Source organism: Sparus aurata, chromosome 5 (assembly GCF_900880675.1).
Source record: "Sparus aurata chromosome 5, fSpaAur1.1, whole genome shotgun sequence".
Taxonomy (NCBI): Eukaryota; Metazoa; Chordata; class Actinopteri; order Spariformes; family Sparidae; genus Sparus; species Sparus aurata.
This window is the reverse complement of record NC_044191.1, coordinates 2755083-2769687: the sequence shown is the minus strand read 5'-3', so window position 1 is coordinate 2769687 and position 14605 is coordinate 2755083. Positions and strand designations below refer to the sequence as shown.

At 45.6% G+C, this 14605-nt stretch overlaps 1 protein-coding gene across 3 annotated transcripts in view; it reads left to right on the top strand.

Moving 5' to 3' along the window:
* pdzd2 (PDZ domain containing 2) overlaps nucleotides 1-14605 on the top strand; it is a 92653-nt gene that overhangs the window by 30919 nt on the left and 47129 nt on the right. For all 3 annotated transcript variants that reach the window (XM_030417809.1, XM_030417810.1, XM_030417808.1), the window contains exons 3-4: nucleotides 9713-10185; nucleotides 13695-14199. In XM_030417809.1, coding sequence (XP_030273669.1) covers nucleotides 9713-10185; nucleotides 13695-14199 — 978 coding nt within the window. The remainder of the gene's footprint in view (nucleotides 1-9712; nucleotides 10186-13694; nucleotides 14200-14605) is intronic.

Genomic DNA, 14605 nt, shown 5'->3' with positions numbered 1-14605 from the left:
TGAAATTATTATCAAGAGGATTAATCCTGCCATTAAGTACACACATTCCAAAGTCTGTATTTATTACGTAATCATCAATTGCAACTTGCTGGGGGATATAATAAATATCAGTGACAAAATATTTCCATTTCTGGCATTTAAATCTCCTCACATGTAAATTGTGTCCACTTCAGAAAGTTGATAAATCTGACTTAACATTTGGCAAAAGAAGGATGATGCATCTCTTCCTCGTGAGGAATTCTGAATTCAGGTGGAAGGTAACTAGAAAATATAACAGTATCCAAATATCTTGTGTTGAAATGAAATGCCTATAATGCCATCAACTTTTTCAGTAATTTCAATTTTACAATTTTAATTTTTGAAATAAACCAGACTTCACAAACAACCCTACTACCCCTGATGCCCTTAATGCTTTCTTATGTGTTTTCCGATTAAATCAAACCACAAGTACACCTCCAACTCAATTACCTGTTCCCCTTGAAGATTAGTCTCATTTACAGAGACATTATCTTCATTAATTGAACTAGTGCAGTGCCCATAGGAAGTATGTATTGCTATAGAAAAGTGGGAGGTTAAGTAGCTTTTTCGTGGATGGCCAAATGAGGTTGTGTTTGAAGGTGGGACGTCAGGGACATTTAGGTTTGTTGTGAAATGTGTAGAGTGATAACTATTGTGTTTTCATATATTTTGGCTTTTAGCAAGGACACTGTAGGGAGTTGAACCCCATTCCACTAATGTGAAAGTACCACTACCGGTGCCTTTTGCTTTTTTAGCCATTGGGAAAAAGCAAAAACGTTAATGCAACAGCATGATATTGAAAGTGTTTTGAAGGCTAAATCTGGTTAGATTTCTGTTTTGAGGATAATTAAAAGGTATGTATGGTCGAATATTGTAATAAGTATGAATTTGTTATCCATCATGGTTATGCTGTTGCATTGGTGTTAAACACAAACCCTTAGTATGTTTAAACAAACATGTTAAGTTTTGAATAATTCGTTGTAAGACAGAAATTGGGAAGGTAGATAGAGAATGACGGCTGTTGTAGCACAGTGATGATTTTATTAGAATGAGAAATTGTCTGTTCAGTAATGGTGAGGGTTAGTGTGAGTGAGGGTCATTTAAATCCATTGTCAACCGCTTATCCAGAATCGGGTCGCGGGGGCAGCAGCTTCAGTAGCGAGTCCCAGACATCCCTTTCCCCGGCCACATTGGCTAACTCTGACTGGGGAATCCCCAGGCGCTCCCAGGCCAGAGAAGAGATATAATCCCTCCACCTGGTCCTGGGTCTACCCCTAGGTCTCCTCCCAGTTGGACGTGCCAGGAACACCTCCCTAGGAAGGCGCCCTGGTGGCATCCTCATCAAATGCTGAACCACCTCAACTGGCTCCCTTCCACGCAGAGGAGCAGCGGCTCTACTCCGAGTCCCTCCCGGATGGCTGAGCTTCTTACCCTATCTCTAAGGGAGACCCCAGCCACCCTGTGAAGAAAACCCATTTCGGCCACTTGTACCCGCGATCTCATTCTTTCGGTCATGACCCATCGCTCATGACCATAGGTGAGGGTAGGGACGAAGATTGACCGGTAGATCGAGAGCTTTGCCTTTCGGCTCAGCTCCCTTTTCGTCACAACCGTGCGGTGAAGCGCATGCAACACCGCACCCGCTGCTCCGACTCTCCTGTCAATCTCACGCCCCATCATCCCCTCACTCGTGAACAAAACCCAGAGGTACTTGAACTCCTTCACTTGGGGCAAGGACACATTCCCCACTTGGAGTAGGCAATTCACCGGTTTCCTACTGAGAACCATGGCCTCAGATTTAGAGGTGCTGATCCTCATGCCTGCCGCTTCACACTCAGCTGCGAACTGATCCAATGAGCGCTGTAGATCTACAGCCGATGATGCCATCAAGACCACATCATCCGCAAAAAGCAGTGATGCGATCCTGAGGTCACCGACCTGTAACCCCTCCATACCACGACTGCGCCTTGAAATCCTGTCCATGTAAATCACAAACAGGATTGGGGACAAGGCACAGCCCTGGCGGAGGCCAACACCCACTTGGAACAAGTCCGACTTACTTCCGAGTATACGCACACAGCTCTCGCTTTGAGAATATAGGGATTGGATGGCCCTGAGAAGGGACCCCCTCAACCCATACTCCCGCAGCACCTCCCACAGAACATCTCGGGGGACCCGGTCGTACGCCTTCTCCAGATCCACAAAACACATGTGTACTCCCAGGCCCCCTCCAAGACCCCTGCCAGAGTAAAGAGCTGGTCCGTTGTTCCACGACCAGGACGGAATCCGCATTGTTCCTCTTCAATCTGAGGTTCGACAATCGGCCAGACCCTCCTTTCCAGCACCTTGGAGTAGACTTTCCCAGGCAGGCTGAGTAGTGTGATACCTCTGTAATTGGCACACACCCTCTGGTCCCCTTTCTTAAAGAGAGGGACCACCACACCTGTTTGCCACTCCTTCGGCACCGACCCCGACCCCCACGCAATGTTGAAGAGGCGTGTCAACCAAGACAGCCCCTCAACACCCAGAGCCTTCAGCATTTCTGGTGGTATCTCATCGATCCCTGGGGCTTTGCCACTGTGGAGTTGTTTGACTACCACAGTGACTTCACCCAGGGAAATCGGCGACGATACCCCATCATCCTCTAGCTCTGTCTACATTACAGACGGTGGCTGAGTGGGATTCAGGAGGTCACCAAATTACTCCTTCCACCGCCCTATAACCTCAGTCGAAGTCAACAAGGTCACATCCCCGCTGTACACAGCTTGGATCTTTCCCCGTTTCCCCCTCCTGAGGTGGCGGACAGTTTTCCAGAAGCGCTTTGGCGCCGCCTGAAAGTCCTTCTCCATGGCCTCGCCGAACTCCTCCCACACCCGCTGCTTTGCCCTGCCACAGCTGCGGCTGCCACCCTTCGGGCCCGTCGGTACCCCAAAACTGCCTCAGGAGTCCCCCGGGACAACATGTCCCTGAAGGACTCCTTCTTCAGTCGGACGGCTTCCCTGACCACCGGTGTCCACCATGGTGTCCGAGGGTTGCCGCCCCTTGAGGCACCTAAGACCCTATGGCCACAGGACACAGCTGCAGCTTCAACAATAGAAGCTTTGAACATCGTCCATTCAGGTCCGATATCCCCAGCCTCCACAGGGATGCTTACCCGCACTACTCGTTTGGGCTTACCAGGTCTGTCCAGGGATTTCCCCTGCCACCGAAACCAACTCACCACCAGGTGGTGATCAGTTGACAGCTCTGCCCCTCTCTTCACCCGAGTGTCCAAGACACACGGTCGAAGATCAGATGATACGATCACAAAATCGATCATTGACCTTCGACCTAGGGTGCTCTGGTACCACGTACACTTATGAGCATCCTTGTGTTCGAACATGGTGTTCATTATAGACAGACCGTGACTAGCACAGAAGTCTAATAATAGAACACCACTCGGGTTCAGATCGGGGAGGCCGTTCCTCCCAATCACGCCCCTCCAGGTATCTCCGTCATTGCCGACGTGCGCGTTGAAGTCCCCCAGTAAGACCATGGAGGGCCCCAGCCAGGACCTCCAAGAAGGCCGCATACTCCAAACTGCCGTTCGGTGCATACGCACAGATTACCGTTTTCCCCCCAGCCCTTAGGCGTAGGGAGGCGACCCTCTCGTCCACCGGGGTAAACTCCAACACGGCGGCGCTCAGCCGGGGACTTGTGAGTATCCCCACACCCGCCCGGCGCCTCACACCTTTGGCAACTCCGGAGAAGAATAGTGTCCAGCCCCTTTCCAGGAGTTTGGATCCAGAGCCGATGCTGTGCATGGAGGCAAGCCCCACCAGATCCAACCGGTAACGCTCAACCTCCCGCACCAGCTCCGGCTCCTTCCCCCCAAGAGAGGTGACATTCCACGTCCCCAGAGCCAGCCTCTGCCGCCCAGGTCTGGGCTGCCGAGGCCCGCCACCACCACTGCCACCCATGTGGCAGCGCACCCGACCCCAGCGGTTTCTCCTGCGGATGGTGGGTCCACGGGATGGGGGAGGGAGAAGTGCCACGTTACTCTTTCGGGCTGTGCCCAGCCGAGCCCCGTGGCAGACCCGGCCACCAGGCGCTCACTCACGGGCCCTACGTCCGGGCCTGGCTCCGGACGTGGACCCCGGGCTTCCTCCGGGCAGGGTCTCGCCTCACACCTCTATTTTTCATGGGGTATTTTGAACCATACTTAGTCTGGCCCCTCACCTGAGACCAATTTGCCTTGGGAGACCCTACCGGGAGCACATGGCTCCTGACAACCTAGCTCCCAGGTTCATTGGGACACGCAAACCTCTCCACCACGACAAGGTGATGGTTTCCGGAGAGGGTCATTTAAATCATAAATGGTAAATGATTAAATATATGTAATATTCATGCTTAACAAAATCGGAGTAATTCAATAATCATGCATGTCACATCATGCAAGAACATACAGGTTGGCGCATGTGTACTTACCCACATAGACACATACACACACATATTCATAGACACATACACACACAGCTTTACGTTGAGTAGTACCTAATTCAGAATCATTTGTATGTCTGACAGTGTAGTCCAAACAGGTTATTTACTCGTACTTAGTCTGGTAGGTTCATTTTTCTGGGCTGAAAGATGAACTTCCAGAGAACTGTGTTAAATGGGTGAGTGTGTTTACTTTGTCAGCACTTCTGTAAAAACGACATTGCTCAGAAAGTGACGCTTTTTCTTTGTTTCTTCGTTTAGTGCAGGGGTTCTCAACCTTTTGTAAGCTGGGCCCCCCAAAGCTGGTTCATTGCAGTTGCCCACCCCCCCCCCCCCCCCCCACACACACACACACACACACACACACACAGAGACACCGTCAGGGCCCATGAAGGAAGAAGAAGAAAAAAAACAGCTGTCCAGAATTGCTACAGGTCCTGTTTTTGTGAATGAAATATCTAGGGGCGGGTCGGCAAGGTAACGCCGAGTGGCCTTGATGCCTGTCAGTCATGATGAGTCTCGTCACCTCTCCGCTGTGTCTGCAGCTGAGCACGCCTTCTTCCTCCCTCCGGCAGGCAGCCTGGCCCTGCTGCAGTCCTCCTCGGACAGACGCTAAAGCTCACTTTGATTTTTTCATCTCTCCCTCTCTTGGGGTTGACAGAGAAACGTCTAGCGGCTGCTTCTCCCGAGTTTTCCTCTGCATATTTTACGACAGAAAGTTTGAATTTGAAGTCGTACTTTTTATTTTGTGCTGCACCGGAGCAATGGCGATCATCAATGTGATACTGACTGACAGGAAACAAGCACAATATGTGAATAAGGCGAAGAAGAAAAACGTGCAGTTGTCAGTGGTCACGTCTTCTTCCTTGATTAAAAAAAAAAATGAATTAGACCCGGCATTTATTTTGTTATTTATCAAAATATACACCTGAATCCGGCGGGTCCCTGCGGTTAATTAAAACCCGGCTATTATTTGGTAATATAAGTTACATTTACACCCCGCTCTGTACGCCAGGGCGGGGACGGCGGCGGCCATGCGCATCCTGGACTTGAGGGTGATTCGTGGAATTAAGAGAGTAAGAGAGAAGATAAGAGAGTGCGTCCGGCATTGACACCAATTACAGATTTTGCAACTAAGAAGCGTGGCAGTATTTGTTCTATTATGTATCTTGAGCCATTGCAATGTCCATTTTGTTGGTCAAAGTTTCGCAGTAGCATTATCACCATTCCCACCTTTAAAGTAATGCGATAAGGTGGCATTCCAGATGGGCAGAGTGTATTTAAAAACTCAGTTGGGTACATATGTGACCTTCTGAATCTGCAGTGTCAACACTGTTGCAAACATGTTCTTCTCCTGAAAATTAGTCAAATTAGTACTTAGTCATGTACTCATTTACTATGTTGATTTCAGAGTTAGTTGGGCATAAAATGACACGTTTACACAGCCACGTTGGACTGGAAATGTTGGCCAGCATGTCTTCATACACCCAATGGACAATGTCTTTCAGTTTGTCACCAGGAATTGTCAGTGTGTCATTGAGTTTAATGGCAAACTCACCCTCTTCTGGCACTACTGGAATTTTAGCCTCGCCAAGGTCTAAAGAAATCTGGCAAAGTCTTCTTCAGCTTGCTGATGTTCTGCAGCTTGAGAGATCCTCATGTTTTCTGTTAGACGAAGAGTTTCAACATTTTTCCATAGGTATGAGCTTTTGCAACACCTTCCTATGATCTCGATTAGGCTACCATGTGGTACAACGGTAAGGATTTGCCTCCAATCGCCACTGAAGACCATTGTGATGCCACCAAATGGTTTGGCTGATCCTCGGAGCCACTGAAATGTACGATCTGCTGCTTCTAATGCACAGCGATCCATCATCGTCACTTCATCCACGACCATGAGGTGTGTCATCCTAATGAGTGTTGCAGTGCTGTCATGTTCACTCACACTGCCGGTGGATTCATCAGTGAGACTGAGAGGACATTTTGTTCTGCTGTGAAAGGTGGTGCCTTTTGGCAGTAGAGTAGCTGCGATGCCACTCGCAGCTGTTGCAAGAGCCACTTTGCCTTCTGCATGGACTTTGTTGAGGATGTGGCATAATATGAAAGTTTTTCCTGTCCCGCCACTTGCATCAAGCACTATCATCTTTCCAAGGCCCCTTTCCACGCTCTCCATCACTGTTTTGATAACAGTTTGCTGCTCGTGACTAAGTCTGTTTTCTGTGTGAGTAATGTTAGCTTGAAGTTCTTCCATGTTATGTTCAATCTCAAATAGTTCAGAAAAAACGAACAGTAATTGCAAGCAAAAAGGGCCTATAGAAGCCAACATGCCAGTAAGAAAGTAGAAACGTAAGAAACAGGGCAATGTTTTAGCCTTAGCAAACGCGCCTTAGCTAACTGCTAACAATCCTGCTGGATGAACAACTTTAGCAGGCAGTGGCAATGGATTAATAATGTAAGCGAATTGTAAACGCACCAGCATTAAGTTAAGCTTGGAGAAACACTTTGAGACATAAGAGTGTAACTAACAGATGAGTGAAGATAGTATCCAGACATCCAGAATGTGTAGGGCTAAGGGAGTGAAGATTTTATGGCCTGATGTTACATCAAGAGTGTGTCGTAGCAGCTAGCTAGACACGAACATCCACAGATTCAGATTCCAGTTTGTTGTCCTCACGTATCCTGAACTCCTTAGACCGGAACAGATTCGGTCCGGACTCGTTTACTCTCATTAATCCACAAAAGTCAATCAATCAATCAAATTTTAATCAAATTTTATTTGTATAGCGCTTTACGATAGCCAGACGGTACCCAAAGTGCTTTATATCAAAGCAATAAAATAATACATAAAAACAATACATAAAAACACAAGAAAGTGCTACAGTGCTGCAAGAAAACACAAGAAAGTGCTACTAGTGCTGCAGGGTGTTAAAGGCCCTCTAAAAGTGCATAAAGTAAAAAACAGGCAAAATAAGTGCACCTAAGAGCAGGACTACCCTAGTCAGAGTTAAATGCCAATCTAAAAAAGTCAGTCAGTCAGTTTAGATGCACAGAACGGGACCGAACCACCGGCTAAATCCCGCTCCAGCTTGCGCCGCTGCAGGTATATATCCGCTTGTTTCTTATCGGAACCGAAACTCACAGAGGCTGCGTCAGCGTCTTGCTGCTACGTCATCTTAAATTGGTCACGTGATTTTGACACACCAACGCGTCCGTCAACGCGTGGGGGTGGGCTCTGCAGTGATTGGCTCTGGTGCACACGTGACTATGGTGGCTATGGTTAACAATGCTAGCGGAATTGGTAAAGCATTTATGAAATAATTTATTAACGGTATCATTGCAGTCCAAACAAATGCAACGTTGCACACCCTTAAACCACGCAGCAGCCATGTTGAAAATCTCAGGTCAGTCTGATCCTGATCTGCAGAGATATTTGAGGCACACACACATAGACAGACACACACACAGACAGAGATTCCTTGCTTTTATAGAGAGATGAAAAATAGATACTCTGAGTTCACAGTTTGCTAGTCTGTCCATCTATTGATAATTCAGTGTAGAGGTGGACTATGCTCACAAGGGTTATGTCGGGTTCCTCATGCGCTCTCTCCTGTGTAGTATTCCCCACAGGCCTCTCCCGAGCCTCTCTCCCGAAACAGTCCTTACATCTGTCACAGGTTGCCGGAGCCACATTCCCGGAGCCCTCATCTCGGTTCTCATGCCTGCCTTGTTCCCCTCTACCGGGCCGTCCTTTTAATCTTTCCTGGCTTTTGTGGTCATTTCTCCCATCCCATAAATTCTGTCTCCCGTGGTTACCTCGATCGTTTCTCATTTCAGTCCATCTTTCCATATTCTCCCTTATTGTAAGTTGACCACTTCTTGTGTTCAAGTCATTTTCACCGGTGGGGATTTCCCTTAGCAATATTTCATAGTTCAACTTGATCAGTGTGTGATTTGGTTGAATGCAGATATACTTTTCAGTAACTAGAGTGGTCCTTTAGTTTATGCCTTTGGTGAAGAAAATAATGTTATCCTCTGTGGATACAAACTCTACCTTTACCAAACCTGGATGTCATCCTCTCCCTGTTAGTCACACTGCTTGCAAAATGTGAGCTTTGCTATCGAGGCGTTTCCTGAACAGCTGCTCAGTTTTAGCAAGAATATTTCCCCCATCTTCCATTGGCAGTCCAGCCACAGTTATGGATACATCGGGGTCGAATCATATTTTGGTCCTTACAGCTGCACCATCAGATCTTGCATTTATCTTGTCCTCCATTTGTAATTGCAGACGGTCAACTTTGAGGGGAATACAAATATATTTTAAAGTCTTAATTGCTATGGTGTTGGTTTGGTGTGGTGGCGTGAAAACACACCATAAATGCAACAAATAACTGAAAATGGGCAAGTAACAGTAGGAGTGGGATTGGACACAGTAAGACTTTAGTCTCTGTTGGACATGAGTCTCTTTAAAGGTTTTTGAAGCAGTTCAGTTTCCATGAAACTTTATCAGGACCATGCAGGAGATTCCGTTGTTTTGCACTGCACTCCCTATTTCAGCTTGGCATGCTAGCTAATCCAGGTAGCATTATAACAATTGAGTCATCTGCACCAAATACTGTAATTGTTTTTCCATTTGTGCAATGAAATATTAAATCTTTGTAACTTCGTTACAAGTGATTGATGACCACATTTGAGGGATTATTGATTGATTAAAATCAGTCAGGCTGTGATTGAGAAACAGACCAATACCTAGGTTTTTTCATTGGTGATAAAAAAAAAAAAGTATTCACACAATATACATTTATGTCACTCAGTTGTGCCTTTTATGTATTGTTGGGGACAAAGAATAACTTTGTGAAATTGCATAATTTATATATAATATATATATAAAGTTCGAACAAATGTTCAACATATGTAACTGTCAATTTAGAAAGCTGCAGTGGTTAAAAGGAAACCATAACACCTCCTCTGTTAGATGATGATTGTCAGATAGATGATTGAAAAATGTTACTAAAATGTGTTACAGGAACACACCCTGCCTAAGTCTTGAATATTAATGTTTAAAATGAAGCGAGTATTCTGGTAAACTCAAACCATAAATGGAAACCATGCAATGTGTCAAAATGTAATACAAATATGCAAGCACAGTTATTAAAGCCTTATCATCTGATGTTATTATCAATGTTTGTTCACTGACTTGTCATTCTTCTTCTTTCTCTAGCTTGTGGACTCATGCCAGAATGGAGAGGGGGATAGTATGTGCAGTAGAAGCAGTTTTAACAGTCTTAATGTTGAGGACATGTCCCTTTGTCTGGCTGCCATTCAGAAGTTGGTGGAGTACATTAAGTTCAACTTCATTGAGGGTGACACAACTCCATTAACCAGCCTGTCGTCCTGCAAAGAGGGATTAGATGTTGAGGTCCATGCCGTTTCCCTCAGTAAAGATGAGGGAGATACCACGGAGTTTGGCCTCAGCTTTGGGAACATCCCTATTTTTGGGGACCCTGACAGAAGAAAGAAGGGAGGCCCTAGGCGGAGGAGGGACCAGGGCCCCATCATGGACGTAGGATGCATCTGGGTGACAGAGGTGAAGAAGAGGAGCCCTGCAGCCCGCTGTGGGGGGATCAAGTTGAGAGACGAACTGCTGTCACTGAACGGGCAGCTGATGGTGGGAGTAGATGTCAGTGGAGCCAGGTAAGAGTACTGCTGGAATCGGGCACAGGGCGAGAACTTGCAAAGAATATAATTTGGACAATCAGATTCTACAACCCAAATCAGTGTTTGTTTAGAGGCACTTCTGTGAAAAATCGACCTTCAAACTATTTAACTTTTTTTTGCATAATGTTATTTTTAAGTATTAGCATTAATTGTTCAGTGGTTTCAGACTATGCTCAACACAGTTTCATGCTTAAGACCATCATGCCACCGCTAATAGGAGGGTCGCTGGTTTGATTTCCAAGCTCCCTGGTTGCATGTTGAAGTGTCCTTGAGCAGGATACTGAAAAACTCAAAAATTGCATGGCAGTGTATGAATGCGCGTGTGAATGGGTGAATGTAACAAGTGTTGTAAAGCGCTTTGAGTGGTCAGTAGACTGGAAGAGCACTATAGAAATGCAAGTCCATTTACCATTCAATTTACCACATATAGTCAGTATGGGAAGGAGTACCTTGCCCTCCTGGAGCCAGGCCTGGGAGAGGAGCCCGCTGACGAAGCCTGAAGAAACAACATTGAGCAGGCCCCCTGTGGACCCATCACCTGCAGGGGAGAGATATGGGGTGCCATGTGTGAAGGGCGGGGGTGGGCACTAGCCCTTGGTATGTGGAATGTTATTTCTCCAGTGGGGAAGTACCAGAGCTGGTGCGGGAGGTACAAACTAGATGTAGTTAGGCTTACCTCCATGCACAGTACCAGTTCTGGAACCAAACTCTTGGAGAGGGGCTGGGCACCCTGGGCAACACCTTTTCAGAGTTGCCCGGGGCGAGAGGTGTTGGGCAGGTTTGGGGATAGACATAAGCCCCCGACTGAATGTCGCAATTTTGGAGTTCAAAAAAGGGTCACCTATGTGTGAAAGTCGCTGGGGGCATGCTCTGACTGTTTGTGCAGTGTATGAAGCTCGGACCCATAAAACTGTGATGCTCATGTGGGTAACAATGGAGAAACCTGGAGGGGGGTGATTAGGAGGAACAGCCTTCCTGATCTAAACCCGAGTGGTGCTTTGTTATTAGACTTATTTGCTAGTCACGAACTGGACATAATGAACACAATGTTGGAGCATGAGGGCGGTCCATAAGTGTACTTGGTACCAGGCCACCTTCGGACAAAGGTGATGATCGACTTCATCTGATCTGCAGCCATATGTCTTGGACACTCTTGTGTTTCGAGGGTGAGCTGGGAACGTCTGGTAGAGGCCCTGGTCCGTCGGGTCTTCAACTCTCATCTCCGGAAGAATGTGTGTGTGGGGGGGGGGGGGGGGGGGTTGTGGGAGTTTTCAACCAATTTCCATGTATTTTGTGGACTTGGAGTACTGCATGAGTATGGGGTACCGGGCCCTTTGCTATGGCCTATCGATTCTAGGGGTGGTGAAAAAATCGATTATTGATTAATCGCGATTATAATATTGACGATTATGATTCGATTATTACATTTCCAAAAATCGATTTAATTTATTTTTTTTTTTTTGAAATATTAATACAAACTGGAGTCCTCCTCTTAATGGCTTCCACTACATGGTCCACAGTCTGGAGCCAAGATTTGTTATTCCATCCCGGAGCTTCTTTACACTTAAATCGATTCCAAATCTTTACAAGGAGGCAAACCTTTCTGTGCAAGTGTCTCTCAACTCTGTTCACAGGGTAGCAATAACCTGCGATGCCTGGACATCCAGAGCTACAGTCTCATATATGACCGTTACAGCTTATTATGTCAGCAGTTAATGGAAGCTAATGTCCTACGTACTTCAGACGAAAGCTATGGATGATAGCCACACAAGCGCAAATATGTGTGAGTTTCTCAAAGCAATGGCAGACGAGTGGGGAATAGAGAAACACGCCCTGGTTCTCGTCACCAACAATGCTTCTAACATGAGTCCGGCTGCTGAGCTTGGCAGCTTTCTTTTAACAGTGAAACACTACATTTAAAACAAATTAAAAAATAATAATTTTGATATTACAGTTACACTATACAATATTGAAGGTGCTGTGAGGTGTTACTCAAAAGATAAGTAAACTAATTCAGCAGCTGACTGATGTTAAATGGAAGATCAATATTCGTTAATAATTGAAAATCGAATCGATAATCATTAATAATTGAAAATCGAATCGATAATCGTTAATAATCGAAAATCGATTTGTAATCGAATCGAGACTTCAATAATTGGAATCGATTCGAATCGGGAAATTGGGCCGATTAACCACCCCTAATCGATTCCCTGTTACTTGGGAACTTAACAGGGAACTTAACATTTGGTGGGGAGGAAAGTTTCTGGTTTGTGAACCTCAAAATTACTCCTCTGCTCTTTGCAGATGACGTGGTTTTGTTGGTTTCTTCGGCATCAGCTGTACTGCGGGTGCTGCTCCAGACTGTCATGGTGAAGAGGGGGTAAATGAAGTTATGAAGTTAACTCACAATGCTATGAGCACTGAGAGCTAAAAACAGACAAGAATCCTCATTATGTGTAATACACACGCTGAATTTGAAGTAGTTGGCCAGTATGACCTCACTGGGTCAGTCTATCTACTGACCCAGTTCTTGTTCGGAGCTGTGGGTATTGACCAAAAGAGCGAGACTGCGGATACAAGCGTACAAGTTTCCAGCATAGGGTGGCTAAAGTCAGCCTTAGAGATAGGGTGAGGAGTTCAGTCATTCATGGGGAGCTCGTAGTAGAGCCACTGAGATGGTTCGGACATCTTGTTAGGATGGCTCCTAGGCGCCTCCCTTGGAAGGTGTATCAAGCACAACCAACTGGGAGGAGAGCCAGGGCCCAACCCAGAACTCAATGGAGGGACCATGTTTCCCATCTAGATCCATAGATCCATGGATGGATGAATGATGGATGGATGGATGGACATACAGTCAGCAACAGACTAATTGTCTTCATCTGGGGAGTGAAATGTTCTATTTTTGACAGTCATTGTGTAATTGACAGCTCCGCATATAAAAATGCTTTTTCCTTTATTTCAGGTTTGCTAATCACCTCACGTGGAGCACCACGTAACATAGCGTTCTCACCACATATATGAGATATTATTAATCACACATTAGAAGGGGCAGCACCTCTACTGATCATCTAAGTGATTGATTAATTAATGAGGCAAGATAATCATGTCAAATGAATCTTGACGTCTTATATTTGAAAGTTGCAAATTCTGTTAACATTGACAAACACAAATACAACAACTTGATTCAAGATATTTATTGAACTACTAAGGGACTTTTAATGAATATCTAATTGAATTTATTTTCAATCAGCTCAAGGGGATTCCAAACTTCACAGTCTACTACTATTTACTTACATTTACATTTCATCTAACCCCCCGTCTCAGTTTTTACTATGCAGTAGCACAATATTGCCTGTCAATATTACCACCCCGATTGAGGTGGAAATGTTAGAAAATTTTAACCTATGGATTTGGACTGTAGTTTTATCATGATATTTGACCCAATGTGTAATCACAGCATTATCCCTTTAATGCTTTTCTTATAGTTACCTTGCTGACCAGTGCTGGAGTGGAGGCTGTATCTACCTGATCATGTTGCGACGAGTCAAGCGAAAGGCTCCTCCCCCTCCCCATAATGTCAATGACATTGTCAATAGTCCTGTCATCAGAGAGAGCTGTGGAGACCAGCTTCAGGACAGAGCTGCCACTGAGTTCTCTGACAGCTCAGTAAACTGCAAACGCACACGCAAGTTTGGTGTCATATCACGCTCGCCCTTTAATCAAGACAACAGGAACATTGCTGACTCAGAACTCCAGAGCTATTATAATGGTGACAACTCCCCTGTTCCCACTGATGCTGAAATCAGTACTCAAGGTGAAGACTCAGGTTGCATCCTCTCCAATCATACACCCACAAAAGAAAGCCCAGGATCCTTTTCTCAGATGGGAACAAGTCTACACAGTGGAGGCACTGCCACCCTGCCTGCAAGGTGTCATAGTCAGCTGTTAGAATGCAAAATTGATTCTTTCAGCAGTGAATCCTCAAGCCAGGTAAGACACACTGTTTAACACAAAAAGGCTATTATTTCATGCAGAATTACACTAGGTCATGTAATGGTTATACTACTCAATTACATATACTCAGACAGCATCACAACACTTTCATAGAGAAGCTAACAGGTGACGTGAATAATGTTGATCATCTCATTACAATGCAATGTTCTGCTGGGAAAACTTCTGGTATTCGTGTGGACGCCACTTGGCTTGCACCAACCGTACAAACACTGTTGCAGACTGTAACGAAGCGCATTTCGTTACCTGTACATATTGTACATGTGGTAATGTTCCTTTGCACAACAACTTAAAATATTTTATCTGTTTATTGGTGGGGTTATAGCAGTAATTATATTATGTGAATATTATGTGCTAAATGTAAAATGGGGAAATTGTCTTTTGG